Below are 14,476 nucleotides of genomic sequence, written 5' to 3'. Positions count from 1 at the left end.
TATAATTCAGTTAATAGAAATTTCATATTTTAAATATAAATGTCTGAATACAAATTCAAAATTTTTAATTTATTCATCTCAAAAAATGAATTTTTAGTAATTAAATTACTCAAACATAAAAAAATATAAAAAAAAAATCCATTTGCATTGCAACATGAGTAAGTAAAGTACACAAAAATAGTCAACAAAAGAAGCACACGCATAATCCAAACAAAAGGTTAATTATTTATTATTGGACCAAATTAAAGTGAAGCATACGTAATTAGTGCTAATTAAAATGACACCCGCGTTTTTGGTTTTGTTGAATTAGTGATAGTTAGATCTTCAATCTTCATCACTACACTTCCACACCCCCCATGTGACTTTCTTTCATGTTCACATTAATCACTATACATACTTTCCATTCTTATATGTCTGTAACTTTACTTCAATAAATCACAAACAGAACAAAAAGGGTTCATTCATTCATTCCATTCCAAAATGGCGCGGATTAAATGAGCGTTTTTTTTTGCAGGAAACCTACAATGAAGACTATTTTCTTCAATGGGTTTTCGTTTTTGTTGCTGATTTTTGTTGTTTTACTTTCTTTGAGCTCGATTTCAGCTTTATCTTCAACTGGGTCAATTAATCACCACAACAAGTTTTTCATAGGTTTGTGCTTTTGATTCATTTTTATTTGTGATTTTCTGTGATGGGTTTGGTGTAGATCTTTGAAATGTTGCGACTTTTTTGTTGGGTTTTGTTTGGTTTCTAGAAAAATCTAATTTTTATTGCTAATTGCACTTATGAAATTTTTTATGCCTTCCATTTCTATGATGTTGTTGCATTTCTATGATGTTGTTGGCTTATTCTGGTTTTGATTAATCTTTTTGATGTGTAATTTTGTTTCTACTTTTTCAGATGGAGGAGATGTGAATTTGGGTTCATTGCAAAATGAAGCCACACAAGTGGCTCCAGCACCAGGGCCTCAAGGTCAGAATACTCTTATTCTGGCCGCAAATAGGACTAATAGACCTGATGTTCTTCGAGGTTTTCATCGTTATCACGGTGGTTGGGATATTTCAGATCGACATTATTGGGCTGTAAGTACTATTATGGTTCCTTTGTTTATCACCGTTTTTCTAGAATAGATGAATGGCTTATTATGTTTTTAGTACTAATTCTATTGTGATTTGTGAGATATGAAGTTCCGGTATGATGTCTTAACTGTTTGCCTATATTCGATTTAGATGTTCTTAGGAAATGTAAAAATATGACGACCTTTGAAAGTAATGAACAAGTGGTGTTTACCGTTTACTTTGATCTTAGTTTGTATATATGTGTAATAGTACCATTGTTGTTGTTCTTTGTGTGATGAAATCAATGGCCATATTGCTGCATAATTGACATCTGAAGATGTAACTCCCCCCGACCCGACCTTAAATATAAGCAAAAAAGTATACACAGTCCAAATATTTAAGGCCGAAGAGAGTATATAGTTTCTGTAACTTTAACTTAATTTTTCATTTCGTTTTCTTTATTTTTGATCTCCTTGAAACTGCTATGTCTCTTGCCGAGTTACAAGTCTGTTGTTCGTCTATTTCGTTGTTATACTGTCCGAAGATTGGTAGTTTCTGACTAAGTCAAGTGTTATATTTGCAGTCAGTTGGATTCACCGGTGCCACAGGTTTCATTCTTGCTGTCTTATGGTTCGTCTCATTTGGCTTGGCACTTGTGATTCATCTATGCTGTGGATGGGGGATTAACATCAAGGACAAAGGATCTAATCGCTCACAAAGGATTTGTCTTATATTGCTTTTAATATTCACCTTTGCCGCAGCGTAAGCATTTTTACTTCATTTTAATGTTCTGTTTTTATCTTCTTGTTTGGATGCTTGTTATATAATCATTTGTTTTCATGATTGGTTGTAAGACAAGCTTCATTATTTGTGATTCATAATCTATATACATGTCGTGGATGTTTATTATAGTTTTCCATGAAAGAATTGCAACATATAATAGTTTGATAAAAACATGATTTTATTGATTCGGAATTATGAGAAAATTCATGCTGCACAAGTGAAATTTCTGGCTATGCTTGCTTGATGTTTTATCCATCAGAAATTTAACTGTGGGTAATAACATGTCTCATTCTCTTGATCACACAGGACTGGATGTATCCTCCTTTCTGTTGGGCAGAATAAGTTCCACGGCGAGGCCTTGGATACCCTCCATTTTTTTGTCAATCAATCAGACTATGCAGTGCAGACTCTAAGAAATGTCACAGAGTATCTTTCCCTTGCAAAAACAATCTATGTTAACCAGATACCCCTTCCATCTGATGTCCTGGATGGTATTGATAAGTTGAATGTGGATCTAAATACTGCAGCAGATACACTTTCTGAGAAGACAGATGAAAATTCTGTTAAGATTAGAAGAGTATTCAATAATGTGTATGCAATCGTTAAACCGAGACCTCTTATTGCTAGAATTTAATATTCCATCCCGGTATATGATGCTAAACTCTGAATATTTTGTAGGCGACTGGCTCTGTTTGTTATGGCAGGAGTGATTTTTATCTTGGCTCTAACTGGACTAGGTATGTGTTGATCATAACAACCTCATAAGTAAACTGAGCTAATTTTATTTTTTATACTTATACCGAGAGAACTCTTGTTTTGTTTATAATGACGTCTTTTTATTTATTTTATTTTTGGCAGTCCTATCTCTCCTTGGATATCAACACGCAATCATCTTGTAAGTAATGTTTGCTTATGGTCTCTTGACATGACCTTTGCTATGCCTAGCTATCTGAAGGATAATTTTTTATATTTTTTGGTCTGATATACAAATGTTTTGCAGATTTGTTATCACTGGATGGTTACTGGTTGCAACCACATTCATTCTTTGCGGAGTATTCATGATCCTTAATAAGTAAGCAATTATAATTTAATAACAGCTTTCAGCTTAATATATTGATATGAATTGAATCCTTTATTTACCCTTTTACTTCAATTAAAACTTTTAACTTAACCCATAATAAAACCTGACACAATAATATTGAATTCAGATCCAATTATCTTTAAATTATAGAAATTTTTGTCTTCGGGTAAAAAATTCATAGCAACAACTTAACCTGACACGAGTAAATTAATTATACTCTATTGCAGTACAATTTCTGATACCTGCATGGCTATGGGAGAATGGGTAGAAAATCCACACAGAGAATCTGCTCTTAGCGACGTCCTTCCATGTGTCGATCAGAGAACAACAAACAAAACACTTACTCAAAGCAAACAAGTTGTCACCAATATTGCAAGTATTGTCAACACGGCCATCTATAGTTTTGCAAACGTAAATGTAACACAAGGTAATCCAGGTTTTTACAATCAGTCTGGGCCTTTTATGCCGACACTATGCTATCCCTTTGACGATCAACTACGAGAACGGCAATGCGGAAGCCAAGAAGTTTCTTCTGCCAATGCTTCAATGGTATTATTCTCATCTCTTTATAAAGTCATTTGTTTCATGTAAATAAATGATACACACGGGATTATAGAAAGTTTGTTTCTACATGCAACTTTTAATGAGTGGCTGATTGATCCAAATAGGGCCTTCCACCACATTCAAAAATGGGTACCAAATGAAAACTGGTGGTTAGGCTCTAAGTTTTTTTTAAAATCTTTTATTGGTGCTAGTGTTAGACGATCTAATGGCATTTAAAACCTGGACTTGTTGGTGTTGGTGTACTTACATGGTTGACTGTGTATTATTCTAAAATGGTTATTTATAGCTAAAAACATAATAGAAACTTTCTAACTATTTTGATGATTTGCCAATCAGTTAGCTGAATAAAGAAACATCGACATAGGGAAATTGGATTGAAGAATAACCTCTAAGTTTTGCTCTTGGATTGTTCTAAATTTTTGTATCATGTTTCAATCTCTCTGTCTGCAAATGATATACAGAGGATCACATTAAATCTGTTTGTTTAAAATTTTCAGGTCTGGAAGAATTATGTATGTGAGGTATCTGAATCGGGTATTTGCACTACAGTTGGTAGGGTGACCCCAGAAATTTACGAGCAATTCGCAGCCGCAGCTAAGGAAAGCTATGCATTGGAACATTATGCTCCACTCTTACTTAGCCTTCAGAATTGCAATTTTGTCAGGGATGCATTCACTGGAATAACTTCAAGTTACTGTCCTCCATTAAAGCATTACCTCAAGATTATTAATGTAGGACTGGGACTCATTTCAGTCGGTGTTCTGCTCTGCCTTGTTCTGTGGATACTATATGCAAACCGCCCCCAAAGGGGAGAAGTGTCTGTGAAGCTATCCTTAAAAGAAAAAATAAAGAGCAGATTTAACAAGAACCAGAATAGCACAAATTTAGTATTGCCAAATGCAATTAGTGAAGTATAGATTGTAAAATAGAATATTTGTTGATAAAGAAGCAAGCTACTATTGTTTTTACTGTACTCTATATACTAAAGGAAGAAGCAAAGGTGGAGCGAAGCTGCCGCCTGAGTTCGAAGTTAATAGAAAAAGCTAGTGTACTACTTAGTTTGTTCATATATATATATAATACTTGTCATTTTCTTGTTTACATTTCCAGCAAAAATAGATAAATGAATAATGTGTTCTCCACAATTTTACACCAAGGTATAAGAAACAAAAACTATGGGGGAAGAGATGAGTACAAGAGTGAATGCTGTGAATAAATAATGCCAAAACAAGGGAGTATAACAATATACAGATTCATGTTCACAACTGTAAGAGGCATCTAAGTGCGAGCTTGGATTCACTGCTGATTTAATAAAATCGCGGTGACACTGTGATTTTGTTGAAACTTTTAAGTGTAACTTATGCAAAGATTTCGATAATACTCAATCACACAACTACGCTAAACTCACTGCAAATCAAGCGCACACTTAGTATTAAGACGTTTTAGAATTACAGGTTATCAACTCAACATATTTTCATTACAGAGTCATTGGAAGGTTCTGCATTCATTAAAAAATGAAAGTAAAGAAGGGTTCAAATCTTATCCAAATGAAAGCATCATATTATTCATTTCAGTAAGGTATATCTGAACAATCAAAGAAATATTTCAGTTAAAATCACTATGCTTTTGGTAGCAGAAACATATACAGTAATGAAAATTTGATAGAATCAAATAAAAGAACTTGAAAGCAACTTCAAAATTCACCAGGATCAAACACATTCTGATCATCCTCAGAGAAAACATCACTACTAGTAGTAGCTTCATCTTGCACAGTAAGAACATCACTAACACCGTGAACAACAACCCTATCATTGTCGAATGCATTCGGAAAGAAAACCGGCACAGTGTTAAAAATCAAAACACCACCGGATCTTGAAATGTTGATGGTGAACCCTTCCAAAAACGTCGGCAACACCGTTCCATCGCCGAAATTCACCAGATCGTCCCACACAAACTTGCAAGGCACCACGTGGCGACGAAAGAAAGAAGGATAGTCTTGAAACTCAACGATACGATTTATCACATTCACATCTGTCGGAGCAAACACCGTGATTCCGTTCCGACTTATGTCACCGGAGAGTTGCATTCCGAGAAACGAAGCCATAGCAGAGTAACCGCTAGTTTTTAACATTTCAACGGCTTGATCGAAGGAATTGGAAGAGTTCATAGTGCGATTCATTGCTGTACATGATGAAATAGGATTGGAATTAGGTCTTTGATTAGGACCTCTGTACTCGTAACCAGTATCGAAGAATCTATCGATTCCGTAAACCAGTAAAATTCCGTCGTCGTAGATCGGAGATGGTGTAACTTTGATATTGTTAATAGAGATAGCGTGATCGGGAGGAGAAGTAGTGACGGTTAGAGACTGACCGGTGAACATCGTTGGAAGTTTAGCGCCGGCAGGAAGTCGCCGGAAACTTTGAAACGGAAGCGGTAACATAACGAAGTGGAAACGGAGTAGATCGAGTGAAGGTTGACCGTATTTCTTGAAAGCGGAATCGGAGGGAGCGAAAACGGTTGCGGAAGGTGATTGTTCGAGAAGCGGTTCGGCGATGATTTCGAGTGTGAGCGACATGGAAACGTAGCCTGCATCGGTGAGAACATCGGCGGCGTCGTATATAACTTCGCGAGGAATGGCGGTGGAGAAAGGAATGAAGAAGATAAACAGAAAGGAGAGGAAAAAGCGGAACGACGCCATTGTTGAAAGCTTGAGATTTGGCGGGAGATGAAAGATTAAACGTGGCGTTGGTTTATTGGATCTAATAATCAAAGTTTGTTGAAGAAAATCGTTACACCTTTCGTTTCAAAAGACTGAAACGCCCTTTCTTCCATAAAATACTACTGTCACTATCATCACACTATCATGGTCATGGATGGAGTAAAACTTTGTTGCCACGTTGGCATTTTTCATCTTTTGACCCAAGTTTACTTCATGTGGTATTTTCAAATAAAAATTGTAAATTTTATCACAATTATAAAAAAAACATCAATTGAATGGCTTATATATTTAGTTTATAATATAAATTCAATATATTATTTATTCAATAAATTTATTGAGTAAATTAAATAGTTAATGAATATAATATGGTATTTTAATTTTTTTTATGTGTATAAATTGAATATTTCTATCAGCAACGGTAAAAATTAATCTATTAAATTATGTGAAATTTAATTGAGCGACAAAATTTTCTTAATATTTTTTATTTATTTTATTTTCACTATCAGTTTAATCTGGTTCGAAGGTCAGTTCTGGCATCAAGTGGTTTCAGCCCTCTCCCGATCGCAGTTGTGGGGGATTGAACTGTGGTTCTCCCTACCAAGTTCAGCGTCAATCACCACTGAACTAACTAACTATTAATAAATTTTCTTAATAGTTTTAACATTGCTGCATGATCAAACTCGAGATCAAATTCGAGATCTTGATGATTAAGATAAAAGAAACCCTTGTCATTCCATCTTGTGTGTATATAAGGTGTTATGATCCATCAAAGATAATTAACCACACAATTAATTTATGTTCAATCAAATATATATTACTAAAATTTAAATCGTGATTGATAATTAAAAAGCGTAGTTAACCATGTTGAGTTGTAATTATTGGTGACAACATACCATACTTATAAATTAAAACATTGTCGTAAGTGTTGTGTTTAATGAATTCTTCTAGTGATAACTATTTTTAGTAAGTCTTTATTTATCTAGGCTTAATCGGACCTCTTCTCATTAGAATCAGAGAATTAACAAAAAAAAAATATATACTATACTTATGAATCATCAATTGAATTGCCCATGATATATAAAAATTGTGTCAATTTTTTTAATATAGTTTTTTGGTTAATTATACACTTAAGTCAAAACTAGTCTCGTCATGCAGCACTTCTAATAATATATTGTTCCCACCAGTTAAACACATCCATTAATTTTGGTCGTTCACCTGCACGCTAATATTAATACGAATCTGGTAACTTGTACGTCCCTCCGGTCCTTTTTATAAGAAACACTTTGGAATTTTTATTTGGTTCTTTTTATAAGAAACACTTTGACACAATTTCATTTGTACCCTTATTAAATACAATCAAATAATTCATTATAATGCTAGTGCATTAATTAGAGAGACTTATTTCCCATGCTAGTCAAAGGTTAGTTTTGGAATATAACATAAAATGTTAGAATCATTAATGAGAAAATTTACCTTCCTTGGTCTGTGTGATTTTGTCAAAGTGTTTCTTATAATAAGGACCGGAGTGAGTACTATACTACATGGTTCCATTATTAGAATGGGGCAACAAAACCATAATAAACAAAAGGGTCTTGTTAACATGTGCCCTTAAGGCACATGTTAAGATATACTAAAATAGAAATTCAATATTTAATAATACAAGAAATTTAATGCTTCAAAAGTCAAAATGCACAAATTAGCATTTAATAATTTCTATTTTTGCTTCCTTAACATGTGTCTTAAGGGCACAAGTTAACATTCTCCTAAACAAAATGCTATGCATTAATGCATGTAGCTAGTGAGAAAGGTGTGATCTTATGCATGGGAAAGTCCATATTCTTTGACCTTTCCCAACCTAATAGTATCATACTATATAATTGTTATGGCCTGTGGGTTAACCTAATATTGCTCGTGTTCTTATGATAATGATAATTATAATAAAGACATGCTCCAAGAGTCAATGGCTCAACATGGACTCAATGTGTAGTTTTGATTCTGTTTTTGGATTGCATGCAATGGTTGAAACCTTTTTAATATTTAATAATTCATTAGTTTGATTACATCTACATTTAGAAATATATCAAAGTCTTTATTGATTTTTAAAAATGAAAGAAGGACCCACTAATTGTCACTAGTTCACTAATTAGGTGGAAGAGCAATAAAGCGAGGGAAAAGAGGATGACAAAGTGAGGAGGAAGAATATTTGCTAAAATTGAACTTCGATATATTCTTTGTTATTTTATTTTCTCACCACTAGAGTTGTATCATAGGCACACATTTAAAATCAAACTAAGATGCGTCCCATTGGGAATTAAAGGAGAGGAAAAAAATTGTAACAAAAAAATGAAGAGAATTTTTTTTACTCAATATATTTGAAACTTTAAAAATTAAAAGAATTACATGATAATTGATAAAACGGTAATGTTTTGCTTATTAAAATCCGGTTGCGAAGTTTGGAATAACTTTTATAGATGGTTTTCTTCGTTACGGTATCACTTGGTATGGTATAATTAATTCACGACTTTAATGGATATGTATCGTTGATGTAAAATATTTTTACACGATCGTTTAATAAACAATTATTATTTTGTCTGTCATATAAAAAAAGAAAGTGAGATGAAGTGTGGTGATGTGGCGAAAAACATGGTTGATATTGACTGATAATATAAAATTAGGCATATTCCTTTTCTCTTAATTCATTGTTTGAGAGCATTGAGAAAGGATCTTTTCTGATAAAGTCATTGAGGTAGAAGAAATGCAATGTCCCTATCAATTGAGCTAACTTCACGGGATCTCACCATTCACTTAATAAAATGGGTAATTGTGTAAATCGTGTATTATTATTTCTCTTTTTCATTTATTATTTTATCTATGTAAATGATCAAATGCCAATGATGCGGAGAATATCGATGTACTCTATTCCTTCCTAATTAAAATCAAAAGTGGAAAACAATTATATATTTGGTCCAAATTTTTAGTTAAATAACTTTTATTTTTTATCAAATTTTACTTACACATTAGAAATGGAATGAATACTCTCACTTTTTACTTTGATCAAATCTCGTGTTGCAGTTGATAAGCTGGCCTAACTCATGTTTTTTGTATTTTTTTTTTATAATCATGCTTAGCATTTGAGTAACCATAAGCACATACCCTAATGTCCTATTCACACGCTATATTATAGGAGTATACATGGACAATACTATAGAGTGACGTTTTAATCTATAGGGTATGCCTCACGTGCACGAATAAATGGCTTCTAATAGACCCAATTATGTACAAAGCTTTTACTACACCAAAGTCCATTTTTATAAAGTTTGGAAAAGACGAATTTTTGTTTTCTATGTGATCGAAATGTTTTTCATGCTGAAAGTGAAAGAATACATTCCTACCTGAAAATAAAAAGGAGTTAGGAAGTAACTGATAAAAATATATTGTAAATTACAGATAAATGTTTCCCACACTTTCTCATTTTTGGACTAATTACTCTTAATATTTTTCTTTATACTTGTCTGAACTAAGCCTGAGCCCCAATCACCGAAGATCACCTCTCATGTTCCGAATTCGGTCCAAAGCGCCTTTCCATCCTCAACGATCAAAGAAGCCAAGCCTTCCGTAATGACCACCATTAGAATAATTGACATTTTATTGCCAATTATATGATGAGGACGTTGAATTCATCCTTGCATTAATGACATTAGCTCCGCGTCGGAGGCTATATAACGCCTTCTCATGCATAAGGCACATGTACACAATTCTTACTCATAAGACATTTGCTTCACACTCCTACTGACTTAAATGTCAAAGAACCTGCAGATACAAAATTCCTCTCCATTCATCAGAATTGAAGAGAAACACCACCAAATTAGATTGACTCCGATAAAGATCAATACTTTTTTTTAGGTTTGTTGTTTATTCTGCATAGAACTTGATTTTTTTTAAGTTATTTATTTATTTTACCTGGAACTTGATTTTTTTTATTATAGTGTCCAATTTTCATTAATCATTGGGTAAGTAATCCTCAAATTTAAAGAAAGAAAATAAAAGTGTGACCATAACTCAGTTAGTTAGAATATTACATATAAAATGCAATGATCGGAGTTCGAACTATAATAGTCCCACTAAAATTCCAAGAATTAGACCATTGGACTAAAAAATAAAAATGAAAACATTTATTTAGAGTATTGAGTTGGGTCATGTTAATGCGCAGCCATGGTGATGGTAGTTATAGAAAATGCGAAATGAGAAGAATAGCTGTGAATAAAGGAAGAAGTAGTAGTAGATCAATTATCATGGCGGTCCCATAGCTTCGCTCACATTCTATTCTCTTCTCTTCTTCTATTTCTCTCTCTCTCTCTAGTATATATACATATCACACACCGCATGAATAGACATCACATTACCACTCACACAGACCAACGAGCAAATATCGCATCTCTTTCTTTCTTATTCCATTTTCTACGAACACTCTTTCTCCCTCTATTGCTTGCTTCATTCCCAAACAAAACATCTTCTTCACCCTTTCTTCTCTTCAACAATATGCCATCCCCCCCTCATTCTTGTAAGTAATATTCCCACCCCCCCTTTTCCTTATACCACCTTTTTAATTAACTCATTCTCTTACTAAAGTTCTTCTCTTTTTGTTCTCTTGTTCCTTTTTCTTCATCTGGGTCCGTCGTCTATTTCTATCTTTCCTTTTTCTAAACTTTTCTTCTTTTTTAATATTCCACCTCCTTTTCAATTCAGTTTCATTTCATGTTTCTGACTTGTCACTTATTTATTCATTATTGTAATTGGAACCAGGAATCTAATTTCTGCATTAAGATCGATAAAATTCTCTAATTTATCACCACTCAAAAAGATAATTTGCCATTTTTTCCTATATATGCTTGTTGCTAACATGTTATTCTTTGTTTTTTTTTTTCATTTGCAGAAAATTTGAAGGAACTTTACTTGACATAGAGAATTAGGTATACTGAATATAGAATTCCATTGGATTGTGTGTTGTGTGCAAAGATGGGGGATCACTTTGATTTACTGGTCGATCGGTTGCTAACTGAATCGACATTAGAAGCTGCGCTTGAAAGCAGAATGCGGACGTTGCAGGCTGCATCTTCGGCGGTGGATAACACGGAAGTTGATGTCTCTTTGTTGAAGATAGGTCTGGATGATGTCAAATGTTCAGGGAAGATTGTTGAATGTAGGATATGTCATGATGATGATCATGATTCCAATATGGAAACACCTTGCTCCTGTTGTGGTAGTTTGAAGGTTTGTACTTGTTTACTAGCATCTTCATAATCACATGTTTTGAATCTTTTGATATGTGAATGAATTTGATTAAGCTTTTAAATATGTATTCTTGTAGTAATTTGTAAGGCATATCGATGATCAAATTTGCATGTCAAAATTTATTGGCAAACCAAATATGTTGTGATGGACAGTGACAGACACAGTTGCTTGAAGAATTTTAGATGCATATTGCCAAATCTTACTGATATATTTTCTGTCAATTGGTGGGGTGGGATCAATTTTAACCCCTGAAGACATTTTTTTTTGTTTCTAATCGATCTTACCGATTTACATAAAAAAAAGAAGAAGATTTGGTTAAAATGTCAAGGAACAATTATCTTTATCAGAATATGTGGTAAGGTTAGATAGGATCGTTTTGCCATTAGATCCTAGACAGCAAAGAGAGGGGGTAAAGAACTTATAAGATGGGAACATTTTCATTTTACACAATATTTTGAAGTAATGTGTAAATTATGAACTATAGAAGCTTCTGTCGCTTTGTTCGACATGCCATTGTTAGGTAGACCATAGACACTTTATTCAACAGTTAAGAAATTGGGAAATGCCAACCAGAGCTTATATTTGTTACTAACATGCATTAGCATCACATCCGCGAAGGTCTGTGCAATTGCAATTTAGAATGTGGCACGGTCCCATGGACTATAAATAATGCAAGTAAGTAGTTGTAAAGGGTCCTAGGTTCCCTGATTTCTATTCCTTGTGTTTGGTTAGCATTGTACTATATAGTTGCCGAATAGAATTGTGTATTAGTCTCTTGGTAGTTGTTGTATGGCAGAAAAAAAATAGTATTGTATTCTATGCTGTATTTGGCTCTTCAATTTTGTGAAGCTGTGTATATTCTAATTGCGAAAATTTACCAAGCTCGACTGATATTTGGTATAGTTTGTTTTTATTTTCTGAAATTTGATGATAACTTAAACTCCAATTGATTTTTGCAGTACGCCCACCGTAGATGTATACAAAGGTGGTGTAATGAGAAGGGTGACACCACCTGTGAGATATGCCACCAGGTAGCTTAAATTATTCCAAGTTCTTGATTTGCATCTCCATTCTATGTGCTTATCACTCTGTTAATTGATTTGTGATACTTTTTCGACTCATTTTGTTATAATTGATGATTTTTTCCCTATACTGTAAATTTCAGCCGTTCAAGCCTGGTTATACAGCTCCTCCTCCGTTATTTCAGTTTGGACGTATTCCTATGAGTTTTAGGTAACTTCCATGCAATATTCTCATGTTTTTCCACTATAAGTTATTCTATGAACCGCGTTTTTTCCGCTCGATTTTCTAATGCGTTTGCATGCTGTTTATGTCAGGGGAAATTGGGAAATTTCACGAAGAGACTTAAATAGTGCTCATTTGGTTAGCATGGTTCCCACTGACCAGAACCTTATCAATTCTAACTATGATCAATATTCAGCCTCTTCTTCGGAAAGTTTGATATGGTGTCGTTCAGTTGCTGTCATTGTAATTTTCTCACTCCCTTCTTATGTACGTGTGCCTTTTTATCTTCTTTTACGACATTTCTTAATCTTTGTTTCGTCTCATGTGCAGTTCATGGTTCTTCTGGTTTTAAGACATACACTTCCCCTCTTAATTAGTGGAAGTAAAGACTATTATTTCCCACTTTTCATGGTACGTTTTGCATAACATATAATTTCAGTAAGTGCTTCTTCTTTTTTTATCATTCTCTTACTTACCAAGGTTTTTTCAATTCAATTGAGTTTTGATAGGTGTTATTATTTCGGAGTGCTGGAATTGTCGTACCTGTATACTTCATGGCTCGAGCAGTGGCACTAATCCAACGACATCGGAGACAACATCGAGTGAGTTTCTATCATAGGTTAACCTTATGTCTCTCTTTCCCATGGTTTACTGAATCATCTAATGACTCACCATAAATTCTCTCGTGCTTTTTCCTTGGTCATTTGTAACTATTAGGAGCATCCTAGTGTCTTGGTCAGTTCATCTGATGACGAAATCGAGCAAGAAGATTTGCAGCCTCAGCCACATATCATACATTTAGTCTAAAAACACTGAGCAACTTTATGTAAATGAAGTACGAAAAGCTCTAATTAAAGCTGCTTCAATATGTCTTGCGATTTATGATCGAAAAATTGGTGGAGATTATAATTCCTTGGGAACCTTGATTTTTCCGAGTGAGGATAAAAATGGTTACAAGACACTGAAAGTCTTCTAATGGCTACTCCTCGGCAAATCTTGGCAGCAGCTAGTTATGTTTGCCTTATTGTTTCTGCTTATAGGTTGGAATTTTTCAGATTCAAAACAATATCATCAATGTATAGGTAGAAAATTATAAATTGTTTTTCTATTTACAATCCCACGTTAATCAGACGCAATTATATAGATATAGAAAATTACACAGTAGATGCCGAAATTGATGGACACTATTGTATTAGTATATGTTGCAATGAAAAATAGGTATGTTTGTGATTTTTATATCAGTACAAGAATAGTGTCAAAGTGTTGTCTATTTTATCGCTGTTTTTCTTGCATGACCAAGCTTATTGATTAAGTTAGAAAATGATATTCTCTACAGTTGTAGTTTTCATTGCATCCTTGTCATTCATGTTGTGACTATAAATCACCTCAAAGACATAACTTTCACCTGTCACTAGCATAGCATTGATACATTAGGCACCAAATTTATCATTCCTCAACAATCAAATGACTCAAAGCAAGTAGTGCTAAATCAAATATGACACCTGAACGTATGATATTCAAATTCAGTGGAACCTGCACATAGAATACTAGAGATCAAATTCTCATGAACATTAAAATTTCAGCACTTGAACTAAATTAAAATGTTTCAAGGTGCAACACTTAAAAGTCTTAAACTACTGTGTCAGAAAGAAAAGAAAAAAAAAAGTCTTAAACTACATTGACAGAATAACAGATTGACGATTTACTTTCAGCAATCAGCAGATCAGGTTC

General features: G+C 33.7%; 3 protein-coding genes across 3 annotated transcripts; 2 read left to right on the top strand and 1 right to left on the bottom strand.

The window, feature by feature from the left end:
• The first annotated feature begins 239 nt into the window (after window positions 1-239).
• On the top strand, window positions 240-4,587 carry LOC123902739. Its single transcript, XM_045952526.1, has 9 exons — window positions 240-651; window positions 901-1,082; window positions 1,642-1,820; window positions 2,148-2,432; window positions 2,520-2,578; window positions 2,700-2,736; window positions 2,842-2,913; window positions 3,150-3,471; window positions 3,984-4,587. Exons 1-9 carry the CDS (start codon window positions 495-497, stop codon window positions 4,401-4,403), a joined length of 1,713 nt encoding a protein of 570 aa, XP_045808482.1. The 5' UTR covers window positions 240-494; the 3' UTR covers window positions 4,404-4,587.
• A 592-nt stretch (window positions 4,588-5,179) lies between these two features.
• Window positions 5,180-6,301, bottom strand: LOC123902738 (putative fasciclin-like arabinogalactan protein 20). Its single transcript, XM_045952525.1, has one exon. It carries the CDS (start codon window positions 6,185-6,187, stop codon window positions 5,180-5,182), a length of 1,008 nt encoding a protein of 335 aa, XP_045808481.1. The 5' UTR covers window positions 6,188-6,301.
• A 4,160-nt stretch (window positions 6,302-10,461) lies between these two features.
• LOC123902737 lies at window positions 10,462-13,981 on the top strand. The gene is made up of 8 exons (XM_045952524.1): window positions 10,462-10,769; window positions 11,142-11,479; window positions 12,460-12,531; window positions 12,666-12,733; window positions 12,838-12,988; window positions 13,076-13,156; window positions 13,255-13,347; window positions 13,463-13,981. The coding sequence occupies exons 2-8, from the start codon at window positions 11,225-11,227 to the stop codon at window positions 13,550-13,552; spliced, it is 810 nt and encodes a 269-aa protein (XP_045808480.1). The 5' UTR covers window positions 10,462-10,769; window positions 11,142-11,224; the 3' UTR covers window positions 13,553-13,981.
• Window positions 13,982-14,476: the final 495 nt, after the last annotated feature.

Source organism: Trifolium pratense, linkage group LG1 (genome assembly GCF_020283565.1).
Source record: "Trifolium pratense cultivar HEN17-A07 linkage group LG1, ARS_RC_1.1, whole genome shotgun sequence".
Taxonomy (NCBI): domain Eukaryota; kingdom Viridiplantae; phylum Streptophyta; class Magnoliopsida; order Fabales; family Fabaceae; genus Trifolium; species Trifolium pratense.
This window is presented reverse-complemented; position numbering and strand designations above follow the sequence as displayed.

Excerpts from the sequence above, each read along its gene's own strand:
- LOC123902739 (XM_045952526.1), top strand. The coding sequence starts at position 495 with ATGAGCGTTTTTTTTTGCAGGAAACCTACAATGAAGACTATTTTCTTC. Across the intron at positions 652-900 it reads CCACAACAAGTTTTTCATAG|ATGGAGGAGATGTGAATTTG; the intron begins GTTTGTGCTTTT and ends CTACTTTTTCAG. Across the intron at positions 2,914-3,149 it reads GTATTCATGATCCTTAATAA|TACAATTTCTGATACCTGCA; the intron begins GTAAGCAATTAT and ends ACTCTATTGCAG.
- LOC123902738 (XM_045952525.1), bottom strand. The coding sequence starts at position 6,187 with ATGGCGTCGTTCCGCTTTTTCCTCTCCTTTCTGTTTATCTTCTTCATT.
- LOC123902737 (XM_045952524.1), top strand. The coding sequence starts at position 11,225 with ATGGGGGATCACTTTGATTTACTGGTCGATCGGTTGCTAACTGAATCG. Across the intron at positions 12,532-12,665 it reads CCTGTGAGATATGCCACCAG|CCGTTCAAGCCTGGTTATAC; the intron begins GTAGCTTAAATT and ends TGTAAATTTCAG. Across the intron at positions 13,157-13,254 it reads ATTATTTCCCACTTTTCATG|GTGTTATTATTTCGGAGTGC; the intron begins GTACGTTTTGCA and ends GAGTTTTGATAG.